We start from the raw sequence: 18,702 nt of genomic DNA, 5'->3' as shown, positions 1-18,702 counted from the left end.
CACCCCATGTCCCATCCCAACCCATCTCATCCCCATCCCCCTATTTATACACATGCAGGGGACAAAATAAAGGCCAGCAAACACTTTGCCTTAGCTAAAAAGCGAACTGCTGATAGTCCTAGGAGAGAAATGAAAGTAAAATGTAGCAGGTAGTCCTGTGTTTCTAAAACTCCACATTCTTTACTGAGAAGACATGAAAAAGAATTTGAACAATTTCCCAGAAGTGAGCAATAATCAAGGCAGATGAAACTGGTAAGTCCACCCACTTCATCACCGACGTTTGCCAGTAAGAGGCCTGGGGCAGTGGTAGACATCCCCACGACACAGAAGGCTGGAACTGAACCCTCAGAGGCCCTGATGGGTCACCCGTCCTTCTCAATAAACAGCGACAACGCTGGTTCGGTCCAAAAAAAGGAAATGGGCCCAAATCTCAAATCTGTAGTACAATGGACAACGCTGGTTCAGTCCAAAAAGAGAAAATAGACCAAAGCTCAAATCTGTAGGACAATGGCCGAATAGCAGTCTCTGTAGTTTAAAGCTAAGGAACCTACTAGAAAGCAGCATCTCCCCGCGCGTCTCTGTCGAGAAGCCGATTGTCCCACCACACCGCTGGGCCCCTCGCCTGTATCTGGTCAATTTCTCTTTTCATTCTCCGCTCACTCCTCCCCCACCAAATAGGTTCTGATTTATTTCTTCATTCCGCAGAGCTTCTCCATCTCCAGTCCTCAGGGGCATTCCAAAATCTTGCCAAGGGGCTCTGCACTGTGAAGTTTCTCCCTTTTGCAGCCTTTCAACCCCCCTTTTCCCCGTGGCTGTGCGAAGCTGCTAATTCCCCCGGACAGGCCCACCCTCCCCGAAGGCAGCGGCGGCAGCCCCCACCCCGCTCTCACCCCCTGAGGGTCCTTGACGAAGTAGCTTCCGCTGGAGCCCTGGTAGATGCGCTCGGGGAAGATGCAGCGTTCGATGGCCAGCTCCGCCTGCCGCACCACCGTCTCGAACTCGGGGTCCTCCGGAAACTCATTCCGCTCGCGGTGGGCCTGCGCGGCGTGCGCCGCCGCCGCCGCCTGAGCGGCCAGGGCTTGGGCCTGCGCCGCCACGGTTTGGGTCTGGCCCTGGGCCGCCGCGCCCCGAGCCCGATCCAGCAGTGGCTGCCGCTCCCGGTCGTGGCCTGGCGAGCCCGGCGGAGAGGGGGCCGGGCCGGCCGCCGCCGCCACTCGGACCGCGCCCCCCGGCACCTGCGGAAAGTGAGCGCCCGAGCCGGACGGGAAGGTGTAGTCTGGAGGTTGGGCCCGCTCGGGGGACACCAGTGGGCTCGTTTCGTCCATCCCTCAGGCCGCCGGCTCCGGGTCCCGGTGCGCTCCACACAGCTGAGCCCCGGGCAGGGACCAATCGGAGACACCCCCAACCCCCGCCTGACCAACCAGGTCGCGGCGCCTTGCCGGCCCCGCCCCTACCTAGCCTGTTTACTTGGCGACGCGTAGGCACGACCCCTCGCGCGCGAACGGTAGCCAATCAGAACCACTGTCTACGTAATCGCGCCCTCCGCATTTTTCGCCCGTCACCGTCGATGAAGACCGCGCATGCTCCAGAAGCCAGACCCAGGTCAGACACGCCCCTTGCTCTTACCAGCCCCGCCCCGCCCCTAGCTTCCTGTTGCTGACCTGTCTCTGGGAGCTTTCAATAAAGTAGCCTACCTAATCAGTCATTTGTTGAGTGCCTGCTATGAACCAACCAGCTGTGAAACTGGAGAGATCTAGTCTTTGTATCTGCATTCATTCAATCATGCACTCATTCATAAAATATTTATTGAGTACCTACTATGTTCTAAAGTGCTAGCGAGACAAAAATGAAGCAAAGAAAAATACCTAATCTGCCTAAATAAAAAGGTTTTTAAAAATCACAGCCCTGGGGCGCCTGGGTGGCTCGGTCGGTTAAGCGTCCGACTTCGGCTCAGGTCATGATCTCACGGTCCGTGGGTTCGAGCCCCGCGTCGGGCTCTGTGCTGACAGCTCAGAGCCTGGAGCCTGTTTCAGATTCTGTGTCTCCCTCTCTCTGTGACCCTCCCCCGTTCATGCTCTGTCTCTCTCTGTCTCAAAAATAAATAAACGTTAAAAAAAAAAAAAAATCACAGCCCTAATGCAATTTACACAGTGTCTGGCCCGGATGCTTAATGCTTATTTGTTAATTGATGGAAGATATGGTCTTAGACTAAAAAGTTCCATGAGGCAAAAGTCCATGACTGTTTTATTCACCGCTGTAAAACCTCAGTGTCTAGACACAATAGGGACTCAGTATATTTTTAGTAGTGGAAAAGAGAAGGAAGATCAAGCTGAAGACACACAGCCCTCTGAGACAGCAGAAAAGGAGCCAACAATGAAAACTGAAAACTCCATAATAGAAGTTCAACGATTTGGGGGTAGGCCTTCAGCAAAGGCCTTAAAGGGGGTGTGTGCTATGAAGGAATAATGTAATTATATTACTGGAGGAAAAGAGAAAAAAGAGAATGAGAGTCATTTGAGTTTGAACCCCATCTGAACACTTAAGAATGTGTTTTCTCATCTGTAAAATGGGAATTATCCCTTCCTCAATTAAATAAAAATTAAGAGAAGGTATGTAAAACACTTAGCATAGTGGTTAGTACACTCAACAAATGGTAGCTTTTTTATTGTTGATGCTTTTTTGTTTTGTGCTTAAAATAACCAGCAGACTAGACTATGGGTTTTCACAAGAGATGACCAGCCAAATAGTAACCAATATTTCATAATCATTCTTTCTTGAATCAAATTATTGCCACAGCTAGTAAAAGTACTGAATCAAAACAACTTATTGTTTATTTTGTTTTTGTTTTTTGTTTTATTAAGTTTATTTATTTATTTTGAGGCGGGGAAGGGGCAGAGAGAGGAGTGAGAGAATCCCAAGCAGGCTCCACACTGCCAGCTCAGCCCCTGATGTGGGGCTCAAACCCACGAACCTTGAGATTGTGACCTGAGCCAAAACCAAGAGTCAAATGCTCAACCAAGTAAGCCACACAGCCACCCCGAAACAACTTATTATTTAATTACATGTATGACAATGTCTTAATGTTTTTTTGGCATGTAACCCATTTTAGGCAAAGGTCCATACAGTTTCCCCTTTCAGTTACAAGACATATATTTCCCTTCCCGATACAGATATCAAATGATTCAGTAGTACTTGCCCTTGTACTTGCCGAGGGGTCATAGTCACAGAGATGATCTCTTGGTATTGATCTCATTTAGCCCCTAAGCTTCAAATTGTCAAGGAAAGCTGCAAGATTTAGAGTTCTCCTTTGAATTCTGGGTCTTCTCTATGGAAAACTCTCAGAATTTATTTCTGAATCTACCCCTTAGAACTTGATTTTCCTTTTACTGAAAAAAAAGGAGGGGGGATCAATACATTCCCTATTACCTATGAAGAGCTAGCGCTCACCAAATGCTACGCATGTGCCAGGCATTATTTTTTGTATATTCCATGGATGTAAATGGACTACATGTAACTGGCATTACAGCTCCTATGATGTTAGAAACTGAGTAATGTATGCAGCTGGTCTGTGGCAGAGCTGGATCCAAACCCAGGCACACCAACTCAATGCTTTTAACACTATATTGCTTCTTATTAAATATCTCTATGGGATGTGTCTCATATGAACCCCATTTCTGTCCATTTTCATGGATGCCACATTACTTTTGAGACTCTCAAGATGTCTTAGCTATATTATTAAAATAGCTTATGAATTTGTTTCTCTGCTTCCAATCTCTCTGATTATCTCTGAGTATCACTACCAGATTAATTTTCTTAAAACACTGGTTTCCTTAGGGCTCCCGGGTGGCTCAGTTGGTTAAGCATCCAACTTCAGCCCAGGTCAGGGTCTCACGGTTTATGAGTTCAAGCCCTGCATAGGGCTCTCTGCTGTCAGCACAGAGCACACTTCGGATCCTCTGTCTCCCTCTCTTTCTGCCCCTCCCCCATTCTCTCTCTCTCAAAAATAAATAAACAGGAAAAATGAGGAGACTGAGCTAAAAGATTAAAAACAACAACAACACTGGTTTCCTTGTGTCACTGCTCTGATCAAGAAACTACATTTTTTGGGGGGGAAAAAAAGAAACTACATTTTTGGGACGTCTGGGTGGCTCGGTCAGTTGAGCATCGGATTCTTGATTTCTGCTCAGGCCATGATCCCAAGGTCATGGAATCAAGCCCCAAATCAAGCTCTGAGATGAGCTTGGAACCTGCTTAGGATTCTCTCTCTCTCTCTCTCTCTCTCTCTCTCTCTCTCTCCGTCTCTCTCTCTCTCCCTTTGCTCCTCTCCCCTGATCATGAGGTCTCTTGAAAAGAAAACATTTTCATTGCAGTAAAATATGCATAATATTTATCATTTTAACCATTTCACAAGTGTACAGTTCGTTAACATTAAATACATTCACAATGTTGTGTAACCATCACCACTGCCTATACCCAAAACTTTTTCATCATCCCAACAAAAACTCCATATCCATTGAACAGTAACTCCCTCCTCCTCTAGTTCCTGGTAACCTCTATTCTGCTTTGTGTATCTATGAATTTTCCTATTCAAAACACTACATTTTGCAAAACATATCTTCCCCCTAATTTTTCTCCATAGTTTAACCACAATCCATCCTTATTTCATCAAATTTTGATATATATACTTCAATGTAATAAGATCTATTTTCCTGACACTCCATTCTCTCAACAACTAATTATATCTATATTCATTACCACACAGTTTAGCATGTTTAACCATTGAATGTTAGAGCTGGTTGAATCTTATAGGTCTGCTAGTCCAATCTCATTTTACAGGCTGGAGAGCTTCATAACTTGTTTGAAGCCCCACACACTTGGTGGCAGGCATGGGATTTGAACACAGAATCCAAGTCTTTTAAAATAATGTAAAAATGGTGTTTATTGAGCACTTATACACTGTACTGTCATACAAGTCCTGGGGAGTCTTTATCATTATTATTATCATTTTCATTTTCTATTCCACAGATGAGGAAAACCCCAATTCAGAGAAGCAGTTTGCTTATTCTCTTCATGCGTTTGCCTTCTTTTAATAATTAAATATAATCTTGAATTTTACATGTACATGAATCTTTTCTTCTCCACATGGAGGCGGTAAGTTCCAGGAGGGCAACGATCTGTGTCTTTTCTAGCTGCATTCACTTTGTTCAGTAAATAAATACTGTATACGGATAAACGGATTGGTGTGCACGGTATTTGGAGGATTTGCTCCAATATTGACACTATGCTTTTTTTTTTTTTTAATGTTTATTTATTTTTTGAGGGTGGGGGCACAGAGAGAGAGCCGGGGGGTGGGGGGAGAATTCCAAGCAGGATCCGTGCTCTCAGCGCAGAGTCACAGGCGGGACTCCATCTCATCGTCTGAGATCCTGACCTGAAGCCGAAATCAAGAGTCTGAGCTTAAGGACTGAGCCACCCAGACACCCCAACACTATATTTTAAATACAAAGGATCTGAGTAATGACAACACAAATCCTAACAACGAATGAATGCAGAAGTGTCCCGATATTACAATGCTGGCACAGGGTTGAAGCTCATTCAACTGCAGTTGCCTAGTCTAGCATGTTACCATTTACAAAACTGAACCTCAAAAGCCAGATTTGGGTTCTGCCCTTAAACTCCAGGGAGGGGCCATTTACAACTCTGAAGGTCCGCACAGGATCGGAGCCCCTTGAGAGGGTGGTCACTGTTGCTTCTGACTCAGGTTTTGTTTTGTTGTGTTGTGTGTGTGACATTTCGGCTAGGCTGTCTCTGGGTAGGTAAGACCTGAGGTCTTCACCAGGGTGGCCAAGGTGGGATCATGGGTTCAGCCCCACCCCTCTCTCGGATGTTTGTCCAGAGATCCAGAGACACTTCGCCCCGCACAAAGATGGCGCAGAGGTCGAGCCGGACCAATGGAGAGTGGCGTTGCTCCCGGTTGCCTAGGTAACAGCCAATGGGCAGCGGGAACTGCGCCCAGTGCGGCCGCCGGGGATGGCGGCGTCAAGTGGGGCAGGCGCTGGTGGAGGTGGTGGAGAGGCAGGTGGCAGGGGCGATCCCGGCGGAGCGGCGGTCCCGGCAGCTGGATCCCCGCGTCGGGGCGTGACTGTCATCCCGAAAGGCGGAGCTCAGGTTGGCTGGCAGCGCAGGAGGGAGGGGGCCAGGAGAATGTGGTCGGTGAGGAAGGGACTGAGAAGACCATCCCGAGATAACCGGCTGGGGATCGTGACTCCACCCAGGACGCGCTGACCAGAGGGTGGGGTCCATAGGGTGCCAAACCCAGACCTCCAGTCTCTACCGCTGGGGCCGAGGTCCGAGAGAGCCCACGGTACCCGGCTTAGCGGGTGGGTGGGGGCTGCGTCCGGAGTGGGTGGCAGACCAGTGTGAGCAGAGACCTGGCCCAGGCGGGAGAGCAGAGCTCGGGTAGAGGGAAGGATCGGTGCTGGGATGCAAGAACGGGGTGGGAAATCGACTAGGAAGTGTTGTTAGTTGGGTCTAGGGCTTTGTTTGCCCTGGGTCCGCCTCTCACATTCTGGTGGAGAGACGTCCCACACAACGAGGCTTGGGGAATGAGATGCCTCAATTCATGGTGGCACCCCTGCTGGGTGGCACCTCCAAACTGCTTAGATATCCGCGGGCGTAACTCGGCTTTATTAAAACCCGGTCCAGGCATTTTCTTTTCCATAAAACAGAATAGTATCGTGGCCGTCCCTATCACCCCCAGGTTGTTTTGTTTTGTTTCGTTTTTTACTATCTTCAGTTCTTCCCACTTTCTTCTCCAACTAATCGCCACACCGGTCTTCCGAAATAAGACCTTTATCTAGTAGCAACACATTTTTATTAATTTATTTTTTTATTTTTTTTTTACTTCTCGAGTTCAAGGGAGATTTATAGTAAAAAGACTTGCAGACTTATAAGAAAAAAACGGTTTTTTCAAGCTCATTTAAAACATTTAAAAAAGAATGTTTGACTTTTTGTTCTAGGTTTCTTACAAGCCTGAGTTTTGTTCATCAAGCTCTTCCTCTTCTTTTCTTTAGGATTCTGAAAGCCTAAGACTGCTTCCTTTATAATTAAGAAAACTTTGACAAGACGTTCATACTCTGGGGAGGCTTTGGAGGAACCATGTAAAGGTATATGTGGGAAAAGCTGGCTGCCTCAAAACAGTATTCTTAAACTGAAAATCTGTTCCTTTTTATGTTAGTTAGTTAGTTAGTTAGTTAGTTAGTTTTTAATCCTCTGAATTTGGACACAAGTTATTGTGAATGCATAAGTATTTTTTTAACAAGTTTGATTTCTAAAATCTGAAAAAAGACAAATGGAATACAAATAAAAGTTACATTCCTGTCTCCAAGTTCTATTTGGAAATGTCAGGGTCAAGAGAAAGTAAAGATAGCAGGGAGGTAGTCTGTTGTGCAGACCAATCGTGTATTCATTTCAGGGACAAAATAGTTCTTTTCTTTTAGATAAATGTTTGGATTGATCCTTTGCAACCCATCTATCAAAAGAGCAGAAAGCGTGGGTATCTGTTTAGAGGCATGAATCTTCTTGCTTTTGTGACTAGATTCCATATGCATAGCTGAAGCCTAAACTCCTAGGCCACCTGTTCTCTTTAAAAAGACTTTTTTATGGTAACTGACACAAATACTGGTTTACATGCTTATTAAAGTTTTGGGTTTTCAGTCTTCATTAGCACTGGCTATACTGTATTGAACTAGATTTGTCTCAATGACCATGATTTCTTTTTGGGTCGTTGGATGTGCAAAGTGACTATTACTTAGCATGGCTAGTTACAGAAGTTTTAAATGATCCCGACACTGTCCCAGGTGGTGACAGTATCAATTATTTGGACTAGGTAGAAGTTTCTAGTCAAATGTGTTCAACCATGGCCTGAGGCCATAGAGTCTACATGTGTTTCCTTAATTAGCACTTCTGATTATGTTCTTGGGGATGGGCGTCATTTTGACCAGCTGTTGAAGGGAGTTTGCTCTGTCTCCCTAGGTAAAAAAAGGAATGGAAATGTATTTTTGAAAAACAAATGACAGATGATGGTGGCAGGGTTACGTGGAGAGATGATGTTCCACTTACTATATAGCCATATAATATATTACCCCAAATCTAGCTGCTTAAAACAACCATATGATGCTCACAGGTTCTGTGAGTCAGGAATTTGTACAGGGCATCATGGGGATGACCTCCTTCTGCTCCATGATGCCTTAGATGGGACGCTGACTTAATGGCCGGGAGCTAGAATCATCTGAAGGCTCCTTTGCTCACAGCTGGCGCCTGGGCTGGGCTGATTCAAAGTTGAGAACAGCCAACTAGAGCACCAACACGTGGCTCTTTGTGGCTTAGCTTCCTCGCAGCACATTAGCCTCCAGGTAGTCAGACTTCTCATGTGGTGGCTCGGGTCTCTAAGCATAAGTGTCCCATTGAGCAAGAGGGTAGATGTATCACCTTTTCTTTCTTTCTTTCTTTCTTTCTTTCTTTCTTTCTTTCTTTCTTTCTTTCTTTCTTTTCTTAAGTTTTATTTATTTTGAGAGAGAGAGTGAGCATGCACAAATTGGGGGAGAGGGAGAGAGAGAATCCCAAGCAGGCTCCAAACTGTCTGTGCAGAGCCCGACTCAGGGCTTGATCCCACAAACCATGAGATCTTGACGTGAGCTACGAACAAGAGTCAGACACTTAACCCATTGAGCCACCCAGGCGCCCGATGCATCACCTTTTCTGATCTGACCTTAGAACACACCATTGCTTCCATCGTGTTCTGTCAGTTGAAGCATTCATAAGCCTGCCCAGATTCAGAGAAGAAGAGTTACATTCCATCTTTATCATGGAACAGTGGCAAGGTCAAATTGTAGAACGTGTAATACAGGAGATATGATTGCAAACGTCTTTGGAAAATACAACCTGTCCCATTGGGTAGAGGATGATCTCAAGTTTCACTGGAAAATTTTATTCCCTAAGAGCTAACAGCATACCAAAAGAGTGGCAAAGTTTACAGTTTGAGTGGCCGGCTAATACTTTGTCCAAAGATTCTCTTCAAACTGGAGAAACACTGTTCACTTTCTTTCAGGGACCTTCTACTGGTCCATCTGAAAGGAGTGGGATGCCACTATGTGGAAATTTCATGTAGCCTTGAGAAAAAGCAAACAGGGGTGCCTGGCTGGCTCGGTTGGTAGAGCATGCAACTCTTAATCTCAGGGTCTTGAGTTCAAGCCCCACGTTGGGCATGGAGCCTACTTAAAATAAAAAAAAAAAAAAAAAATAGGGGCATCTGGATGGCTCAGTCAGTTAGGCATCTGACTTTGGCTCAGGTCATGATCTCCCAGTTCGTGGGTTTGAGCTCCGCACTGGGCTCTGTGCTGTCAGTGCAGAGCTGGCTTGGGATTCTCTCTCCCCATGAGCCATTGGGCAGTCAAACTGACTCCTCACATGACACCACAAGAACTCCTTCCAGACCTCTGAGTGAAGACAAGTTAACAGCTGCCAAACATCAAAAGGAAATGCCTTTATCTTATCATCTTACTGCCTGAATAATGATTTTGTGTTTTATGTTTTGGAACGGTGGTTTAGTTATAAGATTTATTATAAGATATGGCCCTTAAGATTCTGACTTGTTTTGAAGGAATGAAATATTTCAGCTTTGTGCCATAAGCTGCGTTTTCAGCGTGCTGACCTCACTAGTTCTGGGAAGAGCTGAAGACGGCCTGTAGTTATCAAAGCCTGTCTGGACTGGAAAGTTTTCCTCTGGCAGTTTCAGTGGGAAACTGCTTCTCTTCCTCTCATTAATGTTGTATTTGCAGCACAGTCATGCTGGCCTCTACCCCAGGCACACTGATGCCGGGCTGACAACAAGAGGCTTGTGGACCTGAAATTGGATGCTGACCTTGTGGAACGTTGATGGGACAGAGATGGCACACCAGGAACCAGCGTCATCTCTCAGAGAAGATAGCCCCAGAGGTTTTGAGGGGCTTTAACACACGAAGAAAATGGCCCCTGTCTCGGGATATCTTCTGCTGTGTGAGAGACCCTGGACATGGAGCTCCCAAGTCGCCGCAACAGCGAGAAAATCCCTGGGGACGCTGTGGAAGGGGCTCCCAGACATCACTGGAAGAGCTTCCGAAGCTGGCCTCATTAAGGAGGTAGAAACAAATGCGGCTCCATGTTTGGGTGAGAGCAAGGGATTCTCAAAACTCATCTGTCCTCATAGCTGGGAAGAAACGCGAGCTTTGAGACAGGCCCAGGGCCCAGAAGATGTCACTGAGCCCCACTCTGTTCAGGCCCAGCTGTTTGCACATCACACCATTTCTGGGCTTGCGGCATCTGTATCAAAAAGCACCATGACAGAGGCCAAAATTAAAATATCCCGTAGGGTGGTGATAAAGAATACACGAGTGGCAATTGTAGTTTACTTTTCCTCACCTTAGAGTTTTCACCTCATTAGTCAACATTGGCTGATTTTTTTTTTTTCCAAAATGTTATTTGAATCACGTTGGTAGCATTTTTATACTGAGACTTTAAAGAAATTTCCATTACAGTCGATGTGAATGTGTGAGTTTAGGTGTCTGGTTTTTGGTTTGTTTTTTTATTTTTTATCTTCAAAAAAATTTCTTTAATGTTTATTTATTTTTTGAGAGAGAGAGAAAGAGAGAGAGAGAGACAGAGACAGAGCATGAGCAGGGGAGGGGCAGAGAGAGAGAGGGAGACACAGAATCCGAAGCAGGCTCCAGACTCTGAGCTGTCAGCACAGAGCCCAATGCAAGGCTCAAAGTCACAAACCGCGAGATCATGACCTGAGCCAAAGTCAGACGCTTAACCAACTGAGCTACTCAGGTGCCCCTCCAAGTTGAACATTTAAAGCATTTTAGTATCAAACGTGCCAGATCCCTCTTGTACTGTGGAACCTACTTTTGGCGACCCCATCTTGATGTTCCATAATGGAGACAGCAATACAACCCTTAATGTTGTGTGTGATTTGAGCTTTTCTGGGACTTGAAAGAAGCTAGCCATTGGCGCCAGGCCTGTAGGGATTTAAAATCTCACTCCTGTTTGGTCCTCCAGGTCTGGCCCCCATGTTGTGAAGAAGGGGTGCACTTGTCCTGTCGTAACTCAATCAGATGCTTGAGGGTCAGACTCTAGCTTCACTGTTAATAACAGGGGACCTTTCAATGATGATTTCTAGGTCAGGGAACTTTCGCACATAGTATAGCTGTTTATTAGAGTAGTAGTTCCCATGCTTTCAAATGTTTAACAGTCTAACGATGTGCTTGTTGAAACTGCAGATTCCCAGGCTCTCACTTACAAAATCTGATTCAGTAGATCTGGTTGTGGGCCTAGGACTCTGCATTGTCACAGTCACTTGCAAAAATGTTTTATTGCTTAGATCTGGAAAAGATGAGGTGAGTAAAAAGACCTAGGAAATTATAAAAGGACTAGGGATTGCATTTTTAAAAAATATGTCAGATGATTCTGTTTGTCTATGCATTTAATGATATTTTGGGTTATCTTAACCCCCTTCTTTTTTTTTTTTAATTTTTAAATTTTGTTTAAATCCAAGTTAGTTAACACAGAGTGTAATAATGATTTCAGGAGTAGAATTTAGTGATTCATCACTTACATATAACACCCAGTGCTCATCCCAACAAGTGCTCTCTTTAATGCCCATCACCCATTTAGCCCATCCCCCACCTAGCACTCCTCCAGCAACCCTTGGTTTGTTCTCTGTATTTAAGAGTCTCTTATGGTTTGCCTTAACCCCCTTCTTATTGGATATCTTTGAATCGAATACAAGCATTCTTTTACTACACCTGTGAAGCCATACCTAGCCAGCCTCACTGTCCTAGTTATTCCTTCCTTCTGCTCCCATTATGCTGTTATCCCCTTAGTTCAGGTCTTATGATCTTGTACCTGGGTGTATCAGTTAGCTTTTTCTGGGTAATAACACACCATGGCTTAAAATAACAACCATGTATTTTGTCCGTGATTCTGTGGGTCATTAATTTGGAGCTGGGCTCAAGAGCAGCTCCACTGGTCATGCCCGAGCTCACCCTGCATCTGTGGTCAATTGGTACAACAGCTCCACGTGACCCCTTGTCACCGGCCAGCTAGCCCGGGCTTGTCCACATGGGGGCAGAACAGTTCCAAGTGCAGTGAGAAGGCAAGCCCAGTGTATAGGCGCTTTGCAGACCTCTGCTGTATCACGTTTGTCCGCGTTCCATTAGCCAGAGCAAGTCATAGAACCCACCCAGACCCAGTGCGTGGAGGAACAAACTGCCCGTTAATGGAGGTGCTGCCATGTCACATCACAAGGGCATGAGCAGAGGGGGAGTAATTTGTGCTCATGTTCACAGTCTACTGAATTAGCACATCTCCCGCCTTGCAAGCTTTTCTGGCTGTAGGCTTTTGCTGCTCCGAAGCATCCTGCTTCCCGCTGCCACATTCATTTTCCATGAGCGCCGCTTTCATATTAACATCCCTGTTCACAAACCCCCAGAACCTTCCCCTTTCCCCTGTCTTATTAGCTGTAGACTCTTCTGCCTAGCTTTCAAAGGTCTCCTTAAGGTAGCCTGGCCCTGAAAGCAGAGCATGCAATACAAGAGAGAAAGAACCAGCAGCAGTCAGGGGAAGCCAGGGCACTCCTTCCAGCTTGGGCACAGACTGGCTTATAACTTCTCTGGGCTTCTGTTTCTCCATCTATAAAACGAGGGCGTTTGGATGAAATCTGAAAGGTTTTTTCAGATTTCGGCTGAGTACCTAAGACAAACTTGTTTCTTGTTACTCCTTAAATAAACCTTCAACTGCAGTAAAACCCACATTAATATTTTTCCACCGAACATACAGGCATCATTGCTCCTTGTGCGTTCATTGCCCAGCTTTTCTCTATCTGCAGCTGCCCTTTGCCCTCTTCTCTGCTTGTTTGTGGTCCATGCTATCTTGTCTTTGTTCATCTCTGCCATCCAGTCTGATGCTTAATTACATGATCTCTCGTCTTGTTCAGTGGTTCAGTTATTAGCCTTAGCAACTAGATTGCAAACTCATTGAGGGAAGAGACTATATTTTATACATCAACTAAACACCTAGTACCTAGTAGGTATCAAGCCAATATTTGTAGATTAATCCTCAGTTTCTATCCCAGGTCATAGAAAATTGGAACTGGCTGATAACTTTTTTTTTTAATTTTTTTTTTTTTTTTATGTTTATTCAGTTCCTGACAGAGAGAGCACGGGAGGGTCAGAGAGGGAGAGGGAGACACAGAATCCGAAGCAGGCTCCAGGCTCTGAGCTGTCAGCACAGAGCCCGACGTGAAGCTCGAACTCATGAACTGCGAGATCATGACCTGAGCCGAAGTCAGAGGCTTAACTGACTGAGCCATCCAGGTGCCCCCTGGCTGATAACTTTTAAGATCAGTAGGAGGATAAGACTGCTTGAACAGAGGGGATGGTTGCGGGTGGGGTTTGGAGAGGTGGGTATATTTGTTAAATGTATCTACGGTAATATCTATATACTTACCAGGCTGGTAAGTATATAGAATATATCTGTAAAATTGCTTTGCTGGCCTTTCCTCCAGCCATCCTGTGACTCTTATTCTCCTCTGCTTGTTCCTTGCAGTTTTTATACTTTTCTTCCATAAGCTGGCATCATGACCCTCACAAAAGGTTCCTTCACCTACTCTAGTGGGGAGGAATATCGCGGCGAGTGGAAGGAAGGTGAGAGGGCCCCTAGGGGTCAAGTGATGAATACTTCATATGACTAAAGGACAAACAAATAAAGCTATAGAAGCCAGCTGGATGAGTCTTCATGTCTAAGTCCAGGATTTAATCTGAAGAGCGCCTTTCCTTTATTTGATTTTAGGCTTAAGTAAAGGAATTATAAAATGCTGCTGTTTGCCCAGTCTCTAGCAACGAGTTAAATCTTTCCAGTTCTGAATATAAAGTGTTTTAGTATCCTTTTACCCTTTAATGTTATTATGTGGGAATTGTTTTTATAAATGCTTATGTACCAGGCAGAGTACAATGAATTATTTTAAGTGCCCATAAATTAGAAAGTGCAGAATTGATTGTAATGACTTGGTTCTAGTGCATCTTAAAAAGTTAAGGAAGATCTAGAAATTAGCACAGACGCTTGAGAGCAAATGACATCCATTGCCTTGAATTTCCTGTGACAGCTCATTACATTCGGAAGTAACTATTCATAGGAATGGTGAAATTCTTCAGAGCCTGAGAAACACAGTCTGGCCACTTAAAAGCCTCGTGGGTCCAGTCCCATCAAGCCAGGAACCACCCCGATGAGAGGAGCCTTCACTTCCCACAGTCAGTGAAGAGACATCCAGGCTGTTTCCAGACACGCACCCACGTCTTTTCACGCTAGATCCCTGCAGCTGATGAATCCTTGAGCCTTGAGAGGAGAAACTGTGCAACTGGGTGTGACCTTGTCTCAGTACACCCCCGTGCCTCTCCCCTGCCTCCCCAGCACCTGCTGTTCCCTCGGCTCCAGCCATTTAGAGCGGCCACCCTCTGTCCCCCAGAAGGGCTCCGTCGTACTCTGTTAGAGGACAGGATTACTCCTCCAGCATCTTGCTGTTTTCTGGTCAGGTCAGTGGGTAAGCACAGCCCTGCTGACCTGACCAAGCCCAAACCAGCGTCGCCAGTCTGGCTGGTAGGTTGGCCCCCTGGCTTCGAGGTGCAGAGGGGCACTTGTTTTCCTCAGAGGGCAGCATAAGTAGGTGTCGAGGGCTCTCCGGCCAGGATGCCTGCCGCATTTGCTCTCTTGCTCTGCTACTTAACTGCTCTGTGATCTCGAGTAAGTGATTTGGCTTCTCCCTAGCCTTGGTTTCTGCATCTGTGAAATGGGAACAATAATAGTACTGTGCCCACCTCCTAACGCCGTGAGGATTAGATAAGATGATAAGCACAAAGAGCTCAGAAGAGTGTGTGACACACAGTAGAGGGCCTCTTATCATTCATACCTACAGAGACCTGCTGCCAATCTGATATTTGTGACAAGACGGGAAGGTCCAGGGAGCCAGATTTTCCTGCCTGACTCTGGGTAGTAGCTCTCTGCCCTGCCAGCGTCACTGCTTCTCTTCTTTCCTTTGTGGGTGGGGTGACAAAAGGCAAGAGATGTTAGGCAGCGAGGGGGGTCCCTGAAGCTGCCCCATCCCAACCTGACGACTGTCTTTCTCTTTGCTCAGGCCGCAGACATGGTTTTGGTCAACTGATGTTTGCAGATGGCGGCACCTACCTGGGTCATTTTGAGAATGGGCTCTTCAATGGCTTCGGGGTACTGACCTTCTCAGATGGCTCAAGGCGAGTACTGGGTCATTCCTTTCTCAGCTTTGATAGTGATAAATAGCTGGTCAGACCTGAGATGTCCCAGGTCCTCTGAAAACAGGCAAGGAGGAAGCAGTTCTTTTATTAGTTACTTTATAAATAGATCTAAAATTTGAAATGGCGCGTCGCTGAGCGACCTTCCACCCCACTGCCATTCTCTTCTGTTATCTCCTTGAAATTAGAGCCTCATATCACACTTGCTCTCTGGCCCGTCTCTGCCGGTTGGGAGTGGGGCGAGTGGGGGCAGGGTGGAGCTTGCTCCTTGGCATTAATAAGGAACACTTACTGGGCGCCTGGGTGGCTCAGCTGGTTGAGTGTCTGACTCTTGGTTTTGGCTCAGGTCATGATCTCATGGTTCATGAGATTGGGTCCCACAGCGGGCTCCACACTGACAGCATGGAGCCTGCTTGAGAATTGTCTTTCTCTCTCTCTCTGTCCCACCCTTGCTCATTCTCTCTCTCTCTCTCTCTCTCTCTCTCTCTCTCTCAAAATAAATAAATAAACAACACTTATTGGTAGCTGCTTCATGCAGTTAACCTGGACTGCCCACTACCCCTCTAAAGGCTAACGTGTCGTGTTTCTGCAGGTACGAGGGGGAGTTCGCCCAGGGCAAGTTTAACGGTGTTGGAGTCTTCATTCGACATGACAACATGACATTTGAAGGGGAATTTAAAAATGGCAGAGTGGATGGTTTTGGTAAGTCATAGCCCACCAGGACGGGTGACTGGGGGGAGCATCATACGGGCGAGGTACACCTTGTCAGCTGTAATGCTTTTATGGGTGTCCAGCGATCCAGAGTGACCGGGCCCTCACTCCTATTCATCGAGCCCGCGGACTGCGCTCCAGAGCAGACCTGTGAGTCCTCCTCACAGCTTGGCATCAGGCCGCTCCCTGAGTCACTAACGCCCTCGTCCATCCCGAATTTTCTCTGTCCCCCTCCAAGGCCTGCTGACTTTCCCCGATGGTTCGCATGGAATACCTCGCAACGAAGGCCTGTTTGAGAACAACAAGCTGCTGCGGCGTGAGAAGTGTTCCGCAGTCGTGCAGCGGGCCCAGAGCGCCTCCAAGTCCGCCAGAAATCTCACTGCCTGACGGGGCGTCGTGCGCCAGCTGACAAGTACTGGGTAAAGCAAAGGCCCCGTTACTCACTCAAGGTGAACAGATGTACCGGCTGTGAGAGGACATGAGGATGCCCGCAGAGAGCAGAAGCCTTGGGACGCCCCCACACCTGCCAGGCAGGGATTCCATCACAGGATTCTGAGGACTCGGGCCCCGCTGCCCACAGCAGGGTGACCAGTTCTCTTTCCTTCTCTCACTTGTTGGTATTCTGTGTCCCTAACACCTTGGGTTGCCCAGTGTAGACCTGCCTCTCCTTGATTTCCTGCCAAGCGGGGCAGAGCCTCTTCGTTCCGCCTGTATTTGGGGCAGTTGATCCCAGCCCCAAATTAGGGCTAGTGCTTTGTGCCCCCCCCCCCCCCGGAGAAACAGGGAGAGAGGCAGGGGTGGCTTAGGCAGTTCAGCAGTCCTGTGAAAGCCACAGCCAGAGCTTTTCTGCGTGTCCCCCCGCCTCCTCCCCATTTGCTGCTGGTCAACTTCATGGCTCCAGCCCCCCCCCCTTTGTCTTATCAGACTGCTATTTGTGTCTGCTTATTCCCCCTGTGAAGGGTTTGGTAAGAGTGCTGTTTCCCTGTCCCTTGACTTTATAAGCTGTCTTCCTTACCTGAGTTCCAGCAGCTAATCTATGCCCTATTTGTGCCTCTCCTTTCTTAGACGGGACAGGATCCCTTTTGGGGATAGTCAAGACACTGATGTAAAGAGTCACTTTAGGACTTGTACTTGTTAGTTACTCCAGGGTGAAGGGCAGACATCCCTGGCCCATTTCAGGCCCTATCACGGAGTAATTGAATCCTTAGGGATGGCTTGGGCTGACACAGCCCCTTCCCAGTGGACTAGGAGGTCAGACCCACCTCAACCCCTTGGGGTTTGGGTAGAATTGGACCCATTCTAGGACTGCAGTGAACCAAAAGAGAATTTGGCTCCCTGCATTGGGTCCACTGTTTACTCTTCCACCATGAGCTTGGCCATCAGGCCTGGGAGGTCAGATCTTGACCGATAGGATCCCTATGTAGTTCATCATGGAGGCCCCCCAATTATCCTGTGACCCAGACACGCCCAGCCCACTCCCAGCCCCTTATCCTCACACTGAATGTCTCCTCAACAGCAGACTGTGGTGGAAATTATAGCCGTGTGCCTCCGTGTATTCTCTGAGTTGTACTGTAGAAACGAGTGTTTATGACGAATAAACAAATCACCAGAACTGCCTATACTTCATCACTTTACTCTTGCTCTGCATCCTCATGAATCAACCCATTTGCTGTTTCTAAAAGTTAATCACAGATGGGGGCTTAGTACCGACATTGCACGCTTTACTACATAGTACCTAATTCTCAAGACTTCTACAGGGTAGGGGCATTTTTTTTTTTAATCAGACAGACTCAGGTTGCCCAAACTAGGAAGTGGCAGCACTGAGTGGGATTTGTCTCTCAGTCTTTCTGATTTCCAAATCACTTTCTACTGTATCTCTTGCCCGGAGCATCAAGAGTACCCACGTCCTGAGACCAGTTATTGTCACACCTGCTGGGTTACCTCAGGCAGGTCAACTCCTGCTGGGGTTTCCCTTTTCCTGCAACAAGTAGAGTAATCCTTCCCCAGCTGAGCTAATGTGCAACATTCACCTGCCATGCTAACCCCTTTTACACACACGATCTTACGTAGCCCGGAGAGAAAGGGACTGTTACTATCCCCAAATCACAGATCAGATTGGGCAGCGAAGTAGCTGTCCAAGGTCCCCAGACCATAAGTGGCAGGTCTAAGAACTTAAATGCAGGCCTGCTTAATTTAAGCCCAGAGGTTGAGTGCTTTACCAGTGTACTAGCCAGCCTCCCGAGCCCTAATTTTTTGCCCCATTCCTTAAGCTAGATTCTCCGCTGAGCCCAGATCTGCCAGACTTCGCCTGTGAGAAGAGCCCAAGTGCTAAGCCCCAAGCCTCAGTACCATCCAGATGGCGGATTTCAGTTGAAGATTCACACCTTCCCTCTAGCCTCTGTCCTAAACAAGAAACTGTTTACCTTTCTTTTCAGCCAGAGTAATTTTTAAAAAATTCATCCCTGGTTTACTGCCACTAGTCAAGTATCACTAAAAGTTAAACATTTTTGGAGAAAGCAACCTTTCTGATTAATGGGCTACATGTTTCTAAATATCTTAGTTGAACTTTTTTGCCTCCTGCCTCCCACTCAAAACTTCAACTAAGCCTTTCCTCTAGGCCACTGCTAATCTA

General features: G+C 46.8%; 2 protein-coding genes across 12 annotated transcripts in view; one reads left to right on the top strand and one right to left on the bottom strand.

The window, feature by feature from the left end:
• Positions 1-1,407, bottom strand: part of PI4K2A (phosphatidylinositol 4-kinase type 2 alpha) — a 32,769-nt gene extending 31,362 nt beyond the window's left edge. Inside the window, exon 1 of the mRNA XM_019459036.2 lies at positions 891-1,407. Coding sequence (XP_019314581.1) covers positions 891-1,325 — 435 coding nt within the window. The 5' untranslated portion in view covers positions 1,326-1,407. The remainder of the gene's footprint in view (positions 1-890) is intronic.
• A 4,647-nt stretch (positions 1,408-6,054) lies between these two features.
• MORN4 (MORN repeat containing 4) lies at positions 6,055-17,687 on the top strand. Of its 11 annotated transcripts, XM_053909797.1 has the most exons (8): positions 6,055-6,168; positions 7,074-7,166; positions 9,840-10,178; positions 13,241-13,412; positions 13,645-13,742; positions 15,227-15,341; positions 15,952-16,061; positions 16,309-17,687. In XM_053909797.1, exons 5-8 carry the CDS (start codon positions 13,676-13,678, stop codon positions 16,455-16,457), a joined length of 441 nt encoding a protein of 146 aa, XP_053765772.1. In that variant the 5' UTR covers positions 6,055-6,168; positions 7,074-7,166; positions 9,840-10,178; positions 13,241-13,412; positions 13,645-13,675; the 3' UTR covers positions 16,458-17,687. The 11 variants fall into 11 exon arrangements, with proteins under 11 accessions (XP_053765772.1, XP_019314571.1, XP_053765776.1 ...); XM_019459026.2 differs by lacking the exon at positions 9,840-10,178; XM_053909801.1 differs by lacking the exons at positions 9,840-10,178; positions 13,241-13,412 and adding an exon at positions 11,098-11,163.
• The last annotated feature ends 1,015 nt before the right edge of the window (positions 17,688-18,702 follow it).

The sequence above is a fragment of the Panthera pardus genome, unplaced genomic scaffold, assembly GCF_024362965.1.
Source record: "Panthera pardus isolate Hobbes unplaced genomic scaffold, ASM2436296v1 HiC_scaffold_22, whole genome shotgun sequence".
Classification (NCBI taxonomy): Eukaryota; Metazoa; Chordata; class Mammalia; order Carnivora; family Felidae; genus Panthera; species Panthera pardus.
Note: the sequence above shows the minus strand (reverse complement) of the source record. Positions and strands in the feature narration are given on the sequence as shown.